Raw genomic sequence first — 20,772 nt, forward strand, 5'->3', positions numbered from 1 at the left:
ATTTAGAAAGCATCTTTTCCAAATGAAAAAATAGTGTAAAACTGATTCTCAGAACAGTGAACTTTTAAGTCTATTTAAATATCTATACGCGTTACAGTGTGTGATTTATGGCTTCCTCCTAGCCTGGAGAGTTTTTGTCTGAACAACACAGCATTAAGAGACTTGGTTTAATTTCTTGATTTCCTCTCCCCAGGGGATCTTTGAGAGCCCTTATTTTAGATTCACATAAGTACATAGTTACCTCTACAATCAGCCAATGAAGGTAGGAGAGTTGTTGAACTTGAGAACTTTTACAGCCTGTGCACTGATTCTGTATGTAGTTGTTACCACATTCTTCAGAATTATCATCCAAAAGAATCTCTTCTCTCTTGACCACACTCCTATATCAAACCAATCTGGTTACAAAGAAAAAAAGTCTCAGAACATACATAGCAGAAGAAACAAATCAAACTTTCAAGCAAACTTACCATTTTAAAGGAGCTCTTCTCTAGAAGAAACGTAAATTCTTTCCTTAAGGCAGAGCCACACGTTGGTTTTTAATCCGTATTTATGATCAGAAAGTCTCCCAATAGCAATATGTGCTATTTTCTGTCCAATCAGATTGTGGGCTCTTGGGCTTCATATTAAGACTTGAAACTTCATTTTCTCTGTGATTTCGCTATACCATAGGCTTCCCTTGTGGCTCAGGTGGTTAAGAATTCTGCAATGCAGGAGACCTGGGTTCGATCCCTGCATTGGGATGCTCCCCTGGAGAAGGGAAAGGCTACCCACTCCAGTATTCTGGCCTGGAGAATTTCATGGGCTGTATAGTCCGTGGAGTTACAAAGAGTCGGACACAACTGAGCAACTTTCACTTCACTTCACTTTGCTATACCATCTGAGGAAGAGAAAGGAAGAGAGAGTCCTGTACACACATTCAGCATTGGTCTTCTTTTGAGGGAGACTAAGGTCCTCATAGATCAAGACAAGCACACATAACTCAGCACACTCATCCCGTCCCTGCATGTGCTTCTTGCACATGGATGAACAGTTGGAGCATACATTTAGAGCATGTACACACAGGGACCCCAAACTCCTCTGATAATTGGATCCTTCTCCAAGGAGAGCTCTCATTTTCTGAGGAAAGGCAGCCTTGACAGAATACAGGCCATCTCTCAGTGTACAAGCAGTATGGCCACACTCACCTGCTGCCACTAGGATCCTATCTACACAAGAGAAAACTCACTGAAACTCCCCAAAACATATATAGATGTTCCCAGAAGCAAGTCCCTGAGCTCCTCCTCCAGCCTGAATGCCAGCAGTAAAAAAAAAAAAAAAAAAAGACCAAGGATATTTTCTTTCCATGGGAACAAAACTAAAGATCCTTGGGCTGTAGGACAACTGGGAACCAAGTTCCCATCTACACGAAGCAAGGGAAATTGAGGCTTGCCTCACACCATATATAAAGATTCTCTTAAAATTGATCAAAGAACTAAATGTAAAGTCTAAAACTATAAAACACTTGGAGGAAAGTACAGATGTAAATCTTCATGACTTTAGATTAAGCAATGGTTTTGTAGATATGACACCAATTCTTGTCAACTTAACCATAAAATGACAAATGCTGCTGCTGCTAAGTTGCTTCAGTCGTGTCCAACTCTGTGCGACCCCACAGACAGCAGTGCACCAGGCTCTGCCGTCCCTGGGATTCTCCAGGCAAGAACACTGGAGTGGATTGCCATTTCCTTCTCCAATGTGTGAAAGTGAAAGTGAAGTCGCTCAGTCGTGTCCAACTCTTAGCGACCCCATGGACTGCAGCCTACCAGGCTCCTCCGTCCATGGGATTTTCCAGGCAAGAGTACTGGAGTGGGGTGCCATTGCTTTCTCCAACTCAATTTTAAAACAAGCAAAGGTAGTTAGGACTCCTTGCTGCCACTGCTGAGGGCCTGGGTTCAATCCCTGATCTGGAAACTAAGATCCCACAAGCCACAGCAATGCCAAACAAAAAATAAGTAAAAATTAAAAAATAAAAATGGGCAAAGGATTTGAATAGACATGGGTTGCAAAGAGTCAAACACAACTAAAGTTATTTAGCACACACACACATATCCAAAGAAGGTATATAAATGACTTATTAATTCCCAGGTGGCTCAGTGGTTAAGAATCTGCCCACCAGTGCAGGAGATGCAGGAGACACATATTCAATCCCTGGATAGGGAAGATGCCCTGGAGAAGGAAGTGGCAACCCACTCCAGTATTCTTGCCTGGGAAATCCCACAGACTAAGGAGCCTGGTGGACCACAGTCCATGGAATCACAAGTCAGACACAACTGAGCGACTGAGAACAAAGCACATGAAGACATCTGCAATATCATTAGTCAGTAGAGAAATGAAAATTACAACTGCAATGCTATACCTACTAGGATCGCTATGCAGTCTGACTGCTGTATTCATGGTTCTTAATCCAAGGATTCAAACTACTGTGGTTTGAAATACTTTAAAAAATTCCAGAAAATTTCTAAAAGCAAAAAATGGAAATTGCCTTGTACCTGGAAATGACTTACATAGCATTTACATTGTATTAGGTATTATAAGTAATCTAGAGATGACTTAAAATATGCAGGAAGATGTCTGTATGTTATATGCAAATACTATATCATTTTATATAAGGGACTTGAGCATCTGCAGATTTTGGATCTGAGGTGGTTCGTGGAACCAATCCCCTGTGGATAACAAGGGACAACTGTGCTGGCATTGTGAATTTGACTGTATTTTCTTTGTAGGAAATCCCAATAATAATGTTAATTTTATTTGGAATTTAAAATACCTATATAATCTGATGGTTTTTGAAAACATGTTTCCTGGCTTTGTCCACTCAAAAGGACCTGGAAGCAAAGACACCCTAGTAACAATGCATATGCCAGCTAGTACTCAGATCTTGATTTATAAATATCACTTTCTATCAAGAGAAAGCAAGACTCCTTGGAGAAATAGGAAAATATAAAAGACAAGAAAGGAAAATACAAGAAGGACCTGGAATATTTTGTTTTGCCAAAAACCTAGAAAGGTCCCAAAGATTAATCAAGGCTCAATCAAAAAGGGAGAACCAGCTCAAAAAGGGGCTCACAATGGCTAAAGTTGGACACTTTAACCATCAAAAACAATAATGACTACAACTGACTAACATACTAAAAAATAAAAAAATTTGAGTATGTAATAATAACCCCCAAAATAATAGAAAACTTATCTAGCGGCCTATACTCTTTTAAAATGTGAGTGATTGAAAGAATAAAAGGCCAAAGAACTGGCCCTAATTAAAGACTAAAGAGATATGACAATTAAATACAGTGTTCAAGTCTAGATTGGACCCTGGATTATAGAAAAAGGAATTTTATAAGGGATGTTACTGGGACAACAGGAGAAATCTGAATATGAAATTTGCATATTAGATATTTTATCAGTGTTAAACATTTATATTTTTTTTACTATTGTGGGTATTTAAGAGTCATGCTCTTAGGGCAAAAGGTGCATGATATCGGTGAATGACGTTAGATGGTTCAGAAACAATTTATGGGGCAGGGAGAAAAGAAGGAACAGAGGGAAGGAGAGAGAAAGCAAATGTGACAAAACATGAACAGTTGGTGAATAGGGATGAAAAAGTATATGGGAGTTCTTTGTAAGTCTGTTTTCATTTCAAAATTTTAAAGTTTGAAACATGAAAAGTCTCTCTCTCTCTCTTTTTTTCAGGAAACAGCTAATAAATGTAAACAAATAACAGAGTTAGAAAATCCTAATGAAATAAATGACTAGGGCAACAATCATCAATCAGGTTGTATGTGACTTCTGTGCTGATTTGTCAGTGGTCTGCTCCATATAGGTATTAAATATTTTGAGTTGTCACCACTGTGAACAAGGACAAACTGCATTTTGGGGTTGGGCAACTGACCTTTATGCTGTCCAAGTACCATGGTTCCTCAGTCTTTCCCTCCATGTTTATGGCAGATTTGGGTAACCCTATTGAAGCTTTTGTATAGGGAGAAGGAGAAGGGAAAAGCTAAGAGCATTTACTAATGACTGCTTTTTTCTCCCCTCATCATATCTTGTTTTTAATCCATCTGCAACCTAATTTCTTTAGACTATTTTTAATTCATCCAATCTATAAATATTTAATGAGCACTGATGAGATAAGAAATGAGGGCTGATACCTGAGAGTGGAAAAGAAGGGTTATGACCAGTTCCCAGGCAGGAATACCAGCCAGGTGGCCGACTTGGGGCATTACCTGGAGAGGACAGAGCCACAGGGTCTGTCCAGAGAATTTTGATCAGAGGAGTCAAATCTGTCATCAGCCCAGATCTTAGGACAAGTTTGAGGCTGGTTGTAGGTAGTGGAGGCCTTCCCAAGGGTGAATCCTGAGGTGGGATGGGGGACAAGGAGCAAAGGTATAAGGTTGAGAGGGCCTGAATTTCTGTGTGACTGGAGTGGAGAGTATAAAACCCTTCCACGGGGAATGAATGTGCTCTGCATCAGTGAGGTTGGTGGTGGCTAGCCTGCAGGAAGAGATTTTGTGTTTGTGTGCATCAAGGAGATTGCTTGGTAATTATGGGCCTGTTCTTACCTTTAGGGCATACCAAACCAGCATCTTGAGTGATCCAGGAATCAAACCCCAAACTCACAGCTGCAAAATTCTAGGCCAGACTCCATCCCTTTTGGCCTACCTTATATGTAATGATCAGGGCATTGAGAGATCGCATGCACTATGCAAGTAGAGGACTAGAGCCACTGGATTTGGAAGGAGATAACCTGACATCTTCCCCAGTTGCAATGCCCTAAGTCCCCATGTAAAAAGAGAGAATAGAATTGCCTTGGAAATATGAATCTTCCCATGTCAAACTGAAATTGCTTCTCATCTCCTCTGTACTTTGATGTTGAACAAGGCCACACCTTGGGGTAGGGGCAGGACTGGCAGATGTTTATCGATGAGACCATGGTTACCTGTATGGCATCTTCCATCACTTAACATTTGATATCTGCCATTTTCTTATTTCTGGCCACTATCTTGGATTAAAAAACAGATTTTATTAACTAATTATCTTAAATTTATAGTAACTTGAGATATGCACAAAATTTAAGAGCTGTTGCTTTTGGAGTGGGAATGTGGATGGGCTGTGGACATAACACTTGGTTTTTCAATATGTGCATGTGTGCATGCTAAGTCACTTTAGTCATGTCTGACTCTTGTGACACCATGGACTGTAGCCCACCAGGCTCCTCTGTCCATGGGATTCTCTAGGCATGAATACTGGAGTCGGTTGTCATGCCCTCCTCCAGGGGATCTTCCCGACCCAGGGATCGAACATGCATTTTATGTCTCCTGCATTGGCAGGCAGGTTCTCTACCATTAGCACCACCTTGGAAGCCCCTTTTCAATATGTACTGTTTTGTATATTTTGAATTTTGTATCATGTGTTTGTATTATCTATTAGGAGGAAGTTAATCTATTTAAAAAGCTATAGGTTGACTTCTACTTAGCACTTAATTTGCTAAATATAATAATATAATAAAAATATGCTTACCATTGTACTCAGATTTCCCAGGTGGTGCTAGTGGTAAAGAACCCAACTGCCAATGCAGGAGACATAAGCGACTCGGGTTTGATCCCTGGATTGGGAAGATCCCCTGGACGAGGCAATGGCACCCCACTCCATTATTTTGCCTGGAGAATCTCAGGGACAGAGGATCCTGGTGGGCTATAGTTCATAGAGTCACAAAGAGTCAGACTGTGGCAACTTAGCATCACACATGCACCACTGCACTCATCTGAAGTCTACCTAAAATTTGCTTTTAATTTCTTCTAAGACAGACTGTATTTTCCTTTCTCTAGGATGAACTGAAATTACTTGGAAAGCAAGGGGCCACATTGCTGTCATGCATGCAAGAACCAGCAACCAAAAGTCCCACCAGCGAACTCAGTCTCAATGAAGTTGAGAATGTAGCTACCATGGAAAGGTGAGTGAGAAGGGTGGTATCTGGTTTTTCTGGAGAGAATACATAGAACCAGATGATGTGAAACAACCAAGAACAGATTGGAACAGCTGCCGATGGGTCTTGGTGGGGTCAAGGAAGAAGAATATTTGAGACAACAAAGGAAAAACCATAGTGTCCTTCTGGCATCCATCTACAGAGATCTTTTTATGAGAAAGCCATTCCCTCCTCCTATGATCTGCTTTCATCCCAGGATGTCAAGGAATATGGTAGTATTTACTGAGCCCTCATTGCCAAAAAACTGTTTGGTTAGGTGCTGTGTTTGCACACCTGTCTTCTTAGGTGGAAAGAAATAGGCAGAAAGGTAAGGCTACCTGGGGCACATTTTAAAGCATGGCAGCTGCATCTGAGGTTTCTGCCTAGTACTGAGGGTGTCCTGATTGAAAAATGGAAAATAGGGGAACCAGCTGAACCATGAGAAAGTCATAGGTGACATAGGCTTCAAAGTAAGGAGATCATCACAATTAGTAACCCTGACTCAAAACATGGGTGTTATCTGCATGAGCCTGTGGAAATGCACGCTAATCACATGTCCTTTCTTGTTCTTTCTTGACAGGTTATTAGTTCAGTTGGATGAAACACAAAAAGCCTTTAGTCAGTTCTGGTCTGAGCATCACCTGAAGCTTAATCAATACCTTCAACTACAGCACTTTGAACACAGTTTTTGTGAGGTGTTGTTTTCTTCTTTAATAAAACTTCCTTTTATGGTTCTGTTAGGGGAGTGCACAGTTCAGTGATTTCTGGTTCTCTCTTCCCCCTTGAACTTTGGGTATCAGGCTCCGCATCCTCTCCCTAATCCAGTCCCTTCTATATATTTTTGATTCCTCTCTCACCTTTTTAGGTGAGGGTAGCAATGTACCAGAATCCCATTTTCCCACATGGTATTTCAGTGATGGTTTACCTTCCTTTATGTTCAGTGTAGCTTCAATATTCCATCTACACATTGTCTCAGCACCCCAAGGTGTTTTTTTTTCTTTTTACATAATTCATTTACTTTAATTGGGGATTAGATGATATGCTTTTAACATTATTATTTGCATTTTGAATTTATTCTTCAGTCATTCATCACATTTATGAGGTATTTATTAAGGCATTTCAGTACCCCCAGTTTAATCTGAAAGCTGATGAGCTGTTTAAAAAAAAGTCTATATAGATATACACATATCTTGAATCGTTTTTGGATTTTCAAGTTGTCTAGAGTATGACAAGCCTATACCTGCAGATGGGATGTCCATTGGCTTATTTCTGGGCTTTCTAATATGTCTTGTAGGTTAAGCTAGCCCTGGACAACTTGTTGGCAGAGCAAGCAGAGTTTTCTGACATTGGAGACAGTGTGATGCATGTGGAGCAACTTCTTAAGGAACACAAAAAACTGCAAGGAGAAGGCCAGGTTTGTTTGTTTTTTCCATTTTTGTGGACTGGGAAGAAGGTCCCTGTGGATAGTGACAGATCACAGCCACTCATTAATTGTTAGAAGGTTGCCAAAAGACACAGGATTGCCCAAATACTTTTTAGTGACCCCACTCCCACCCTCAGGTCCCCAGGGAATTATGCACATTAACAACTATGAGGAATAATGCAGGCAGTACAAGTTCTGTTAAGGCTGCCGGAGCACCCAGTTGAGGGTGGAGGCTTAGGTGGGGTGAGAGTTCTAGGTGGCCCTGCCCATTTATTCAGTGACAAGGCTAGGGAGGAATAGCAGGAAGTAAGGTCACATTGGGTGTGTTACCCACTGAGCCGGATGTGGAGGTGGGCTTGGTGGTAAGGAGGGGAAACTTTAAAAGGAGAAACCAGAAACAAAACTAGTTTTATAATAAGCAAGATGGTGAAAAAGGGGAAATTGGTCCACATTCGTTCTGTTGCTACACAGAGTTGGTAAAGCTTTCTCATTTCTCATGCTCAAAGAGTTGTAAATATCAGACTTGTAAAGGAATATATGCCTCAAGTTCTCATACCCAAGTTAAACAGTTTCCCAGATCTGTACCCAGATCAACACTTAGGAGTAGGTCTATCTTCAATCTTTACAGATTTGGCTTGTTACAAATTAAGACCAGTCAGTTCTTACCAGAGAAGTTCCTCTCTGCTTTTCTTTAATTAGGGCCCCTTTTTGTCTCTTGGGAACTAAGTCTTCTATAGTTTCCATTTCCATTCTGAGCTAATCTGGAGGCGTCCTTCCTCTAGATTATGGTAGATGGTAATTTCATGGTTCTAGAGGTTTGCTTCTCAAAGTGTGATCCTCTGGCCAGCAGCATTAGATATCACCTCAGTGAGAACTTATTAGAAATATGGGGAAATCGCAGGAGCTGCCTCAGAATCAACATCTGCATTTTAATAAGATCTCCAGGTGTTTGACATGCACATTAAAGTTAAGCGTTTGACATTCACATTATTGTTAGAGACATTTTTTGCTGTTGTTTGGTTGCTAAGTCATTTCCGACTCTTTGTAACCCCATGGACTGTAGCCCACCAGGCTCCTCTGTCCGTGGAATTTTCCAGGCAAGAATACTGAAGTAGGTGCCATTTCCTCCTCCCGGGGATCTTCCTGACCCAGGGATTGAACCTGTGTCTCCTACGTTGGTGGGCAGATTCTTTACGGCTGAGCCAGTGAGGAAATTCCCTAAAAAAATGGTAACAAATGTAAGCCAAGGCCAGTCTGGCTTTAAGAGCTATCAGTTGTGAGTTCTGAGCTGAAAGTACTTTTGCAGTGCATGAGCACGCAGGCCCACCTGTGCACGCAGACTCTCACTTAGCAGTCCCACCTTTCCCTTGTGAGCACCCTGTTATCCATGATCGTTAACAGCTAATTGCTTTAGTGCTGAAGGCATGAGTTATGAGAAATGTTTATTAAACAGTGAAAAAAAGCTGAATTTTGTGTATGTGATATCTGTGTCTCAGAGTCTCCGAGATACTCAGTCTCAGAGTCTCAATTTTATGTAATTTTAGTTTTTTTCAAGTGAACTCCTTATTAAATGTGGATACTATGTATTTTCATTTATGTACATTCATATTTTAGGGAAAATATGCCTCATCAATCCCAGTACCTTCATTTTTGGTTTGAAAAATATTGTTTTATATATAAATACATACACAAAGGTAGCTTCTGACCTGATAGGAAGGTATTCATTCATCACCAGGTATTCCTTGTCTTAGATTCTGTGGCTATAAGTGGTGAACCAGACAGTTCAGTTCAGTTTCAGTTCAGTCGCTCAGTTGTGTCTGACTCTTCGTGACCCTATGAACCGTAGCAAGCCAGGCCTCCCTGTCCATCACCAACTGCTGGAGTCTACCCAAACCCATGTTCATTGAGTTGGTGATGCCATTCAACCATCTCATCCTCTGTCGTCCCCTTTTCCTCCTGCCCTCAATCTTTCCCAGCATCAGGGTCTTTTCAAATGAGTCAGCTGTTCGCATCAGGTTGCCAAAGTGTTGGAGTTTCAGCTTCAACATCAGTCCTTCCAATGGAACACCCAGGACTAATCAGTCAAGACCCTATTTTCACACAAGTTGTGTTCTACTGTGGAGAGACAGACAAGTGACAGTAATCAGATAAATCAACATCAGATAGTGACAAATGAGATGGAGAAAATTACAGGACATGAGAGAAAGTGAGTAGGGGGTACTACTTTAGTAGTTAGGAAAGGCCTCTCAGACCTTTGAGATCTGGATAGCCATTGCAAAGATTTAGGGAATAGCAGTCAAGGCAGAGAAGCTGCAAGGACAAAGGTCTTGAGGTGGAAATGCGGTTCAGAGTCCCAGTAGCGTGGCTGGACTGTGGTGAGCTAGGAAAGAACAGGTGGGAGCACTGGTGGTGAGGATTAGATTTTATTGTCGGTGGAATGGAAAGCCGTTGGACAGTGCTCTGGGTTGTGTTTTAAGTACTGAGGGTGGATCTGCATGACTGCATTCACATTGTCTCTTCTGCCCACCTCCTTAGACTTGTGATCTTTGGTACATACTTTAAAAATCGCTGACTGTGGGTAGGGGTGAAACCTGTGGTCACAGGACAGCTTTCTTGGGCAATGTTCCTGAACCAGCTGGACTCACCCACTGCAGATGACCCACAGAGTCCACATTGGTTTTACCCATTCTGTGCCTTGTTTACCCTGGTTTTTAACTTGTTTTCTAAAGGATGCAGTAGACCTTTCCATTTGCCTTTGAGTGATCCAAACAAAGCCATCTAATAATCAGGACTTTTTAAACATACCTTCACTCAGATTTCTAAGTGGATTGTTTCTTCAAGTGATATGGGCTTCGCTGATCTCTTTGTCCTATAAATTGTTAAAGGAAAGAGGTGATGTTTGGATAGAATCTACTTAAATATGCTTGAGGTTTGTGTTTTCTCAGCATGTTCTTAGCTTCTTTTGCAGCATAACCACACACTGATTTCTGGGTTGTTGCCAGGTTCCTTATTCTGTGTAGTGGTATCATCCTCACAGGTTACCTCTGAGGCAACTCTAACCAGATCCTCTTGCATACTAATTGGACCTGCTCTTTTACCCTGTTCTGGTTTGAGGGTTTAATTGTCTTTTGGGTGCTCAGCTCTCATTCTTAGAAGTGATGGTTTCAGTCCCCCTCACTTCTTTAAAAGCAGAATTTCCTATAGTGTTTTGGCTGTGAGGCATACTCAGGCCATTGGTAATGGGCCAGCAAGGAATGGATCCAGACAAAACAGTGAGACCCAACACTTTTTCAGCCTTGACATCTCCCTCCAGGGCTAGGGCCCAGAAGTTACCCTACTGTGTCCAAGAAGGCATGGAACCCAGATCATTAACCTAGAGATATAATGTAGCTGGAAGGGCTACATGACTTTTTTTTGTAGTGGAAATTTTCAAGTACACAAAAAAGTACAATGACTAGTACAAGGGACTCCCATGTGTCTACAACTCAGTTCCAACAACCATTAACTTTCTGCCTTTCTTGTTTCACCTGGCTCATTTCCCCATGCATGCATTCCACTCCTCTGCTGTTACTATCTGTGGGTCTGTTCTGGGTTCCCTGATATGGCAGTATCACACTTCTTCACCATTTTCTTCTACAGTAGATATGCCCATCTTCCATTATAGCAGTAGAGTCTTTGGCGGGTGGGGGGTATGATAACTTGTTATTACAATAAAGGCTTTGAATTACAAGCTGCAACTTGACTATCCAGCCTTCTGAAATTTTCAGCATCTGAAAGATGCCAGGCAGACTTATGATCAGAGCACTGATTTCAGCTATTTCTTTCTTATTATTTCTTTTTTTGCTTTGGAGGTTTTGTTCCCTGATTACCTTGAGCAGAAGCTGTATAGACTGAAAAACAAGCTGCAATTTGGAGGTTTTTCAGTAAAGCTCTTTGCAGGCAACTGAAGGATTTGATAGTCATAGCTGTACAGCCATTAATCTAGCACGTGTGGGGAGACCATGTGGACTGGAAGGTGGTAAGACACAGGCTTTGGAGTCAGATGGAACTGGATTCAAATCTTGGCTCTAACAACTACCAACTGTGTGACACTAGTCAAGTCTCTTAGCCTTTCTGAATGTATCCTCTCATCTATAAAATGGATAATAATGATTCCTACAAGAGTCCCTGGGACGATGAATGAACCTGATGTATAGTAAGGACTTAGTGAGTGCCTGGAACATAGTAGGTGGTCAGAGCTTAGAAGCTATTAATATCCATTCATTTCAGTAATTTTCCAGCCATCTGGTATTGACTTATGTGTTGTATTTATGGATCTCTTCCCCAAATCTATTTGGACCTATTACTCACATCTTTCCTCCAACATTGCAAACATTTTAAGAACAGTTCTGAAGGTGTGATGCAGCATGCCAAATCCGGGGCAGCTGTGGCCACCACAGGATGCCCGGGAAGCATCCATTGCTAAAGTTCCCTGGGCCCAGAAAACTTGCACTATTCTTAATAAATTAGGTGCTGGAGTTAGAAAAAAGTCAACAGAGATTTCCTGACCAAGTTTTCCTGTTTCTATATTTGGCTAAAGTCAGACAGGTTCAGTCAACCAAATGAGGTCTCTGAGCTCGGGCAGGACAAGCACAGCCATTTTTCTCTGTATGTGTTGGCCGCAGCTAGATTCTGGAGCCAGACTGCTTGAATTTGAAGCCTGGCTCTTCTCTTTCCTACCCGGGTCACCTTGGGCCATTGTGTCTCCACTCCTCTTTTGTAAAACACCCCCCTACATTAAAGGTTTATTGTGAAGAGTTAAAGGAATAGTTAATGAAAACATGCAGAACAGTACTTAGCATATGGTAAGCTCTCGGTGAATGTTTTTGTTGATATCACAGAGGTAGTGGGGTAAATTCTGGGCTGCAGAATGTTTCCTAGGCTCAATCTTCAGTGGCTGAGCAGTTCTACTTCTTATATTCATCCTGCAAATATTTATTGATTTCCTACCATGCCACACTGCTCTGAGTTCTGGACACAGGAGTGAACAAAACAGTCCAAGGAATTAGCATTGTAACCTCCTTTGAGTGATGGTGACCAATGCCTCTATCTGGGCCTTTGCTGTTTTGAATAAGTGCACTGGGTATTTGTCCCTAGTTCAGTTCAGTTGCTCAGTCGTGTCCGACTCTTTGCGACCCCATGAATTGCAGCACGCCAGGCCTCCCTGTCCATCACCAACTCCCGGAGTTCACTCAGACTCACGTCCATTGAGTCAGTGATGCCATCCAGCCATCTCATCCTCTGTTGTCCCCTTCTCCTCCTGCCCCAATCCCTCCCAGCATCAGAGTCTTTTCCAATGAGTCAACTCTTCACGTGAGGTGGCCAAAGTACTGGAGTTTCAGCTTTAGCATCATTCCTTCCAAAGAAATCCCAGGGCTGATCTCTTTCAGAATGGACTGGTTGGATCTCCTTGCAGTCCAAGGGACTCTCAGGAGTCTTCTTCAACACCACAGTTCAAAAGCATCAATTCTTCGGCGCTCAGCCTTCTTCACAGTCCAACTCTCACATCCATACATGACCACAAGAAAAACCATAGCCTTGACTAGACGGACCTTTGTTGGCAAAGTAATGTCTCTGCTTTTGAATATGCTATCTAAGTTGGTCATAACTTTCCTTCCACGGAGTAAGTGTCTTTTAATTTCATGGCTGCAGTCACCATCTGTAGTGATTTTGGAGCCCAGAAAAATAAAGTCTGACACTGTTTCCACTGTTTCCCCATCTATTTCCCATGAAGTGATGGGACCGGATGCCATGATCTTCATTTTCTGAATGTTGAGCTTTAAGCCAACTTTTTCACTCTCCTCTTTCACTTTCACTTTCATCAAGAGGCTTTTGAGTTCCTCTTCACTTTCTGCCATAAGGCTGGTGTTATCTGCATATCTGAGGTTATTGATATATCTCCCGGCAATCTTGATTCCAGCTTGTGCTTCTTCCAGTCCAGCGTTTCTCATGATGTACTCTGCATAGAAGTTAAATAAGCAGGGTGACAATATATAGCCTTGACGTACTCCTTTTCCTATTTGGAACCAGTCTGTTGTTCCATGTCTAATTCTAACTGTTGCTTCCTGACCTGCATACAGATTTCTCAAGAGGCAGGTCAGGTGGTCTGATATTCCCATGTCTTTCAGAATTTTCCACAGTTTATTGTGATCCACACAGTCAAAGGCTTTGGCATAGTTAATAAAGCAGAAATGGATGTTTTTCTGGAACTCTCTTGCTTTTTCCATGATCCAGCGGATGTTGGCAATTTGATCTCTGGTTCCTCTGCCTTTTCTAAAACCAGCTTGAACATCAGGGAGTTCATGGTTCACATATTGCTGAAGCCTGGCTTGGAGAATTTTGAGCATTACTTAACTAGCGTGTGAGATGAGTGCAATTGTGTGGTACTTTGAGCATTCTTTGGCATTTCCTTTCTTTGGGATTGGAATGAAAACTGACCTTTTCCAGTCCTGTGGCCACTGCTGAGTTTTCCAAATTTGCTGGCATATTGAGTGCAGCACTTTCACAGCATCATCTTTCAGGATTTGAAAGAGCTCAACTGGAATTCCATCACCTCCACTAGCTTTGTTCGTAGTGATGCTTCCTAAGGCCCACTTGACTTCGCATTCCAGGATATCTGGCTCTAGGTCAGTGATCACACCATTGTGATTATCTGGGTCCTAAAGATCTTTTTTGTACAGTTCTTCTGTGTATTCTTGCCACCTCTTCTTAATATCTTCTGCTTCTGTTAGGTCCATACCATTTCTGTCCTTTATCAAGCCCATCTTTGCATGAAACGTTCCCTTGGTATCTCTAATTTTCTTGAGGACATCTCTAGTCTTTCCCATTCTGTTGTTTTCCTCTATTTCTTTGCATTGATTACTGAGGAAGGCTTTCTTATCTCTTCTTGCTATTTATATCCCTGTTTGATTCATATCATTTTATTCCTATATCATTATCCCAAAACAACATTCATTTGTTCTCAAGTACCTAATATGTGCTGTGTACTCTTAAAGAGCAGCTGAAAAAGATCTGGTGCATGCCAACAAGTGTCTGTGGGATAATGCAGGCAGTAGATAGCTGATCACCACACAGTCAAGTTCATGTTTTGGTTGAAAAAGGCAGAGTGTTATGGGAGCTCAGAGGAGGGGCATCAAAATAAAATGGTGGAGTCAGAGAAAGTTTCCTGAAGTAGATGAACTCTGAAGGGTGGTTTGGAGTTAGTTCCAGAGAAGTGTGGGTACGTGGGGAGGGGTGGAGGGGTGAGAAGGTAAGGGGAGGGTGGATGAGGGAAGGATGGGGCTTTCTAGGCAGAGAGAGCGAGTAGAGAAAGTATGGATGCTCAAAGTCATCTGACTGTTTGGAGAGCTACAAAGGAGTCATTAGTCCAGTTACAGCAGAGGATGGGGTGACAGAGTGAACGAGGAGGAGGCACAGGTGTGAGCCAGGTAGTGAAAGACCTTTTGTGCATTTCTCAGGAGTTTGAACTTCCTCCTGAAGACGGCAGGGGGTCAAGAAAGGATCTGAGGCTCTGAAGTGATATAGACATGAATAGACATCATGATGGAATTGCTGCTTCATCAGCAGTGTGGAGGATGACTTGAAGGACAGTTTAAAGGAAATCAAGGAGACCAGTGGTCCCAGTCAGAAAGCACCAAGGTCTGAACACACAGTGACAAGGAGGTGGTAGGGAAGGGCTCAGAGTTCTAGAGGTATTAAGAAGGAGGTATGTTCTGTGGGACTTGGTGAATGATTGACTGGGTGGGAAGCAGGGGCTTTAAACTTGTTGAAATCATAAACCACTGTAAATTAAGAGAGTGTCACGTTGTCATCATCTGGGGTCATCATGATTCCTTGTGTTACTATGAAAAGCTAAACCAGGGCAAATGTGCTAGCTTGGATGCTCACCATGGTCAGTGAGGGTGTGAGTGGGCCTTCTGTCCTGAGGCCTTTGAGGATATGCAGTCCTCTGTCTTGACTCAGGTCAGTGTCATTCACACAATTCCAGCCAAGCAGATCACTGCATCCCCTAGTTCACTGGTTCATTTGTTCTTTTCTCTTATTGACCAAATATTTATGGAATGCCTGCTAAGTGATCTCATGGAACTTATGTAATGGTGGGCAAGGGTGGAAGAAGAAGGAATCATATATTAAAGTAAAAAAAGAAAATACTTTCAGATAGAGGTAAGTGGTTTTAAAAAATGAAAACAGAGTGAGGGAGAGGGCCTGGGAGGTTGGCTAAGAGCTTCGCCCTGGGAGGAACATCCCAGGGAAGGGTGCCGAGCTAGCAGCTAGTTTGGTTGCTCACCTGGATTACTGCAGTTGCTCCGTAACTGGTCTCCTTGCTTTCCCTATTCTCTGCCATTTTTGACACCACAGCTGAAGCAATCCTTTCAAAAATATGAATGAGATCCTCTCCTCAAAACCCCCTTCTGCACACCCCATGTCATAATGAGTAAAAGACAAAGCACCTGCAGTGGCAGCAAGGCCCTCCCTGGTCAGACCCTCTTCTTTCCTCTCTGATCATGTCTCTCCTTTCCTCCCTGCTTTCTCTGCTGCAGCCCCAGTGGCTTCCTCCTTTCATGACATGCCTGAACATGTCAAACATGCTCCCATCTTTCTGCCAAGTGCTGCATGGTTGTCCCTCACTTTAGGTTTTGGCTCTTGTGTCATGTTGGTGGCCTCTGCCTCGCATAAGCCAGAATTCCAGACTCTCAAAAGAAAGCAGGTCTTCAACATAAAGCATACTCTTTGCACAAACTGTTTAGGTATCATGAGTCATTCTTTTTTTAAAAAAATTTTTGGGGGGTTGCTCTGGGTCTTCATTGCAGTGCATAGGCTTCTCATAGAAGTGGCTTCTCTCGTGGAGCACAGGCTCCAGACATGCAGGCTCCGTAGTTGTGTCTCCTGGGCTTAGTTGCTCCATGGCATGTGGAATCTTCTCAGACCAGGGATTGAACCCATAACCCCTGCACTGGCAGGCAGATTCTTATCCACTATACCACCAGGGAAGTCCCTTGAGTCATTCTAATTAAGGATGATAGGAACGCTCCTGAATTTCCCAGGTGCCAGCCAAGGACCAGCCTTGCAAACAGACCTTTCTAAGGACAACAGTCTCAGGCTGCTGTGCTAACTTTTCTGCACAGCACGGCTAGCACCTTCCCAGTGAGCCCTTTTCTCACCACCCTCTTTAAAATAGCAGCTCCTCCACCAGCACTCCTTGCCCTCCTCTCCCTGTTTACTTTTTCTCCATAGCACTCATCACTGACTAAGATACTATATCATCTACATATTTGTTTATTGCCTGCATCTCCTACTAAAATGTAAGCTTCGTGAGGGGAGGGATTTTTGCCTGGTTTGTTTACCACCAAACCCCCAGCATCTGGACAGTGCTTGGTACATGGCAGGTACTCAATAATATATGATGAATGAATTAAAAACAGGAAAACATGGCACATGTGGTTAGAACAAAACAAGCTGTGCAGAAAGAGGTAGGAGATGTGGTTGCTGAGTTGATGAGTTGAGAGCAGACAGGGACCTTGTGGGCTGCAGGAAACAGCTTAGACAAACATATTTCTTAAGTCTCATGATCTCTCCATAGGATTGCCCAAACCAGATCTTTACCATTTTCTCAACCTCAACTCACTCTCCTCTTTCCACATGTCTATCTCTTTTTTCAGTCTTCAATTCTGTCCAGTGTAACACTTCATGCTCTTCTGCCCTAGAATTTATCACAGTTGTAATAAGTTAATTATTTGTATAATTCATTTAGTATCTGAGTTCTCCATTGAACTGAAAAATCCTATCTTGTTAATGCTTTATCCTCAGTGCCTAACCCAGAACTCAACAAATATCTGAATGAATGACTTGCTTTTCTTCAGAGTGCAGATGACCTTGGACTAGGCTAGGCCTCCTGGGGACCTTGAACCACCCCAGCACTTTCCCATGCTCTCAGCCTAAACCCTATCACCATTTCTCTAGCCTCCCCCCAGATTTGAAGCATACAGTGCCAGGAAAATCCCGGCCTCACCATGACTCAGTTTCTGATGCTTGGCTGTGGATGTTCACTTTTCAGGAGTCCTTGGAAAAGGCCCAGCTGCTTTCAGTAATTGGGGACCAGCTTATCCAAAGCCACCATTATGCAGTGGACTCCATCAGACCCAGGTGTGTGGAGCTCAGGCACCTTTGTGATGACTTCATCAATGAAAACAAAAAGAAACATGACATTTTAGAAAAGTCCTTGGAGTTGCATAGAAGGTTGGACAAGGTGAGCAAAACTAAGCCGTGACCATGATGTGTGCAAAATGTCCTGTGAAGAGTCTTAGTCATATTTGCCCTCCCTACCCCTCATTATTGTTGAGAGGATAAAGTGCTTCATGTGGAACAGCACTCATGAGGCATTAAAAACTGTACCAATCTGAAGTTTTAGGAGTATTGAAGGTGAAAAATACCCTAGCCATCCACCACATTTCATTTGAATGAAAAAAAGTCCACATCTTCCGTGTGGACTCAGACTTAAAGTGTGTTTTGACCTGACCCAGCCCTTCTTGATGCCCCATCAAGTGTACAGAGAACCAAGCACTATAGTTGCAAAGTGCTTCTCCTCATTAAAGGCATCAGATTGTGAATCCTTTTGAAGAAGCCTAAGTAATAATGACCATTATACATTCCTACCATATATTGAACACCTACTGTGTTTCTACCAGGAGCATTGTTGCATCATCTATTTAATCCTTAATATAATCTGTGAGGAAGATAATAATGGCCTCATTTAAGAGATAGAAATTGATATTCAACATAGTTGAATGGGTCGATGAGTCACAGCATTTAGTACATAAGGTGAGCGTGCTATAATTGCAGATTTCCTGATGGACCACTCTGAAGACTCTGATTCAGTAAGTCTGGGATGATGCCCAGAAATCAGTATTTTCATCAAGTGTCCAGGTGATTTGGTGCAAGTGGTACCTAGACAACACTGAGGAACCCTGGAATAAAAGGTTGCCCAAGACCACACATGGGATAAATAGGGGATTGCAGACTTCGGGTCAGGATGGCCAAATTCCAAGACCCAGACTCCTTAGACTAGACTGCAACTCTGTATGCAGAGTGCTCACAGGGAGGGGTGCCTCCCCCCACACCCCACTGCCCTTCAGCGGTGATCTCTGAGGCAGGTGGCCAGTCAGCAGGGGCCTTGACTTCTGGAGCCTTCCCTATCAGCTGTTCCAGCCAACACAGGGCTCGTACCATGAGTCAGCATGCTCCATTCCCACAGTTGTTCCTCTCTGATAGCTGGGAGCACCCGCCCAGGCTGTTTACATCATCCCATTGCCACAGGGATTTTAGTGTCAAGGAAATACAGCTGCTCCAGAAGCAAGTGGCTCAGAGGGCCTGGAGCACAGCCTGCTCTGTGTGCTGTGCTCTTAGCAAGATTAGCTAGCCGCTGTTTCCCTCACTCCATTTCTGCTACAGACATAATAGCCTAATGCGATCTGTGGAGGGTGTGTGTGTGTGTGTGTGTCAGGGAACAAGTAGCTGCTGTGACTCTGCAGAAGACCCGATCCTAGTGTTTTCTGCAGATATAGGCATGATTTTAAAGAGAAAGTTTTCACAGTATGTATCAAAGCATAATTTCATATTATTTTGAAAATCCAAAAATATCAGAAGGAGGAGGAAAACAATGATTCATGGATGCTATTACATTCCACTCCCCTCTTTATCCCCACACAATGGGAATCATCCATTTTAATACATCTTTATATGATTTCTTTTTAAGTCTAAAAGTAGTACACATTCAGTGTAGGTAATTTAGAGGAAAAGTCAAGACAAACTTAAGTTGCCTATAATTTTCCCACATAGAGATAACTACTTTGGAGCTCTCTTTGGATCTTTTTTTCTCTGTACAGTTATTTTACATAGCTCTTTAGGTCACGCAATAAATGGTAATGCAGATGTACTTGCAAGGGTAGCTTCTTTTCATATAAATATTCAGACAGCACAAGGGCCCTTGTCTTTCTGTTTAAGTTTTTTAAAAATCGAATTATTAGAATTCTTTACCTATGTGATTTCATCCCAACATTCTGGAAAGTTTAAGTACTGCTGTTCTGAGTCAAGAGTTTTGCATCCTTAGATTCTTCCTTTGGAAAGACAAATAGAAATGTGGACAGAGGAAAATGGTATTCTTGTTAAAGGAGACATTCCCTCTAACAGGAGGGCATGGAGGGCCCAGGTCTGAAGCCTAATTTTTCACTCTGTGCTCTTGTAACCAATTAAGATGCAAGAAAAATGGCCTAGAGGTTAGACCCAAAAAGCCATTTGTTGTATTTTTCAATGGTTAGACCAAACACAGAAACAACTCAACTCTCTCCTCTTAGAGATGTGGCAATTATTGTCAGTGGAGAAGAATGTTTATGTGATTTATTTTTTGATTAAGTGACTTTCCTAAAAAGTATGCAGATATAAAATTGATTTGGGCTTGTCCACCTCATGGTTATATTTTTGGACCTCTAAACTTGATCCTGGATGACATGACATCCCATGATAATTGCCTGTTGTCTCAAAATCCTTGTGGACCCCATATGAGCTTGGACCTCCTGAGGATGGTGGTGGCTGAGCTGTGGGCAGGCTAACTGCACAGGACACTGTGTTTCTTTCCAAAAGGTCAGCCAGTGGTGTGAAGCAGGAGTCTACCTCTTGGCTTCCCAAGCTGTAGACAAGTGCCAGTCCCGAGAGGGCATTGACATTGCCTTGAATGACATTGAGACATTCCTGGGCACAGCAAAGGAGTACCAGTTGCCCAGCTCCAAGGACTTTTACAATCAGTATGAGTTGATGCTCACTCTTGATATAAAGGTAATATTTCTGAGTTATTTTGATCCATGGTTGGGAAAGGGATGGGGGGACATTGCATGTTGCCCAAGAAAATTTATGTTGGATGTACTGAGCAGATTAACCAGTTCTTGAGCTCTCAAGTGGCCTCTTAGACTCCTGGTCTGTGCTTCCTGGAAAACTGACCCTTCATGGCTTGATTCAAATAACTTTCATTCTCTGACATTCATTTCTCTGCAAATACTTATGAGCATCTCTGACATATCATGCTCTGTGCTGAAGGCCAAGGACAAAGTTATGAGCAGAAATAGATGTGGTTCCATCCTTCACTGAACTTACAGTTTATGTACAGGAGAGGCTGACATTAATAAATATCAAATACAAAACACAAAAATGTATTGCAAACTAAGATAAGTGCTTAAGAGGATGTATTCAGGGTTCTATTGGGTATAAAACAGAGGAACTTGACCTGGACTGAGGGTCAGGGAAGTTCCCTGGGAAGATTCAC

At 42.4% G+C, this 20,772-nt stretch overlaps 1 protein-coding gene across 1 annotated transcript in view; it reads left to right on the forward strand.

The window, feature by feature from the left end:
* The window catches only part of MCF2L2 (MCF.2 cell line derived transforming sequence-like 2), a 209,737-nt gene that overhangs the window by 48,551 nt on the left and 140,414 nt on the right, over positions 1-20,772 (forward strand). The window contains exons 8-12 of the mRNA XM_055570098.1: positions 5,862-5,986; positions 6,579-6,693; positions 7,293-7,412; positions 17,515-17,706; positions 20,097-20,288. Of these exons, the coding sequence (XP_055426073.1) occupies positions 5,862-5,986; positions 6,579-6,693; positions 7,293-7,412; positions 17,515-17,706; positions 20,097-20,288 (744 nt within the window). The remainder of the gene's footprint in view (positions 1-5,861; positions 5,987-6,578; positions 6,694-7,292; positions 7,413-17,514; positions 17,707-20,096; positions 20,289-20,772) is intronic.

This window comes from Bubalus kerabau, chromosome 2 (assembly GCF_029407905.1).
Source record: "Bubalus kerabau isolate K-KA32 ecotype Philippines breed swamp buffalo chromosome 2, PCC_UOA_SB_1v2, whole genome shotgun sequence".
Classification (NCBI taxonomy): Eukaryota; Metazoa; Chordata; class Mammalia; order Artiodactyla; family Bovidae; genus Bubalus; species Bubalus kerabau.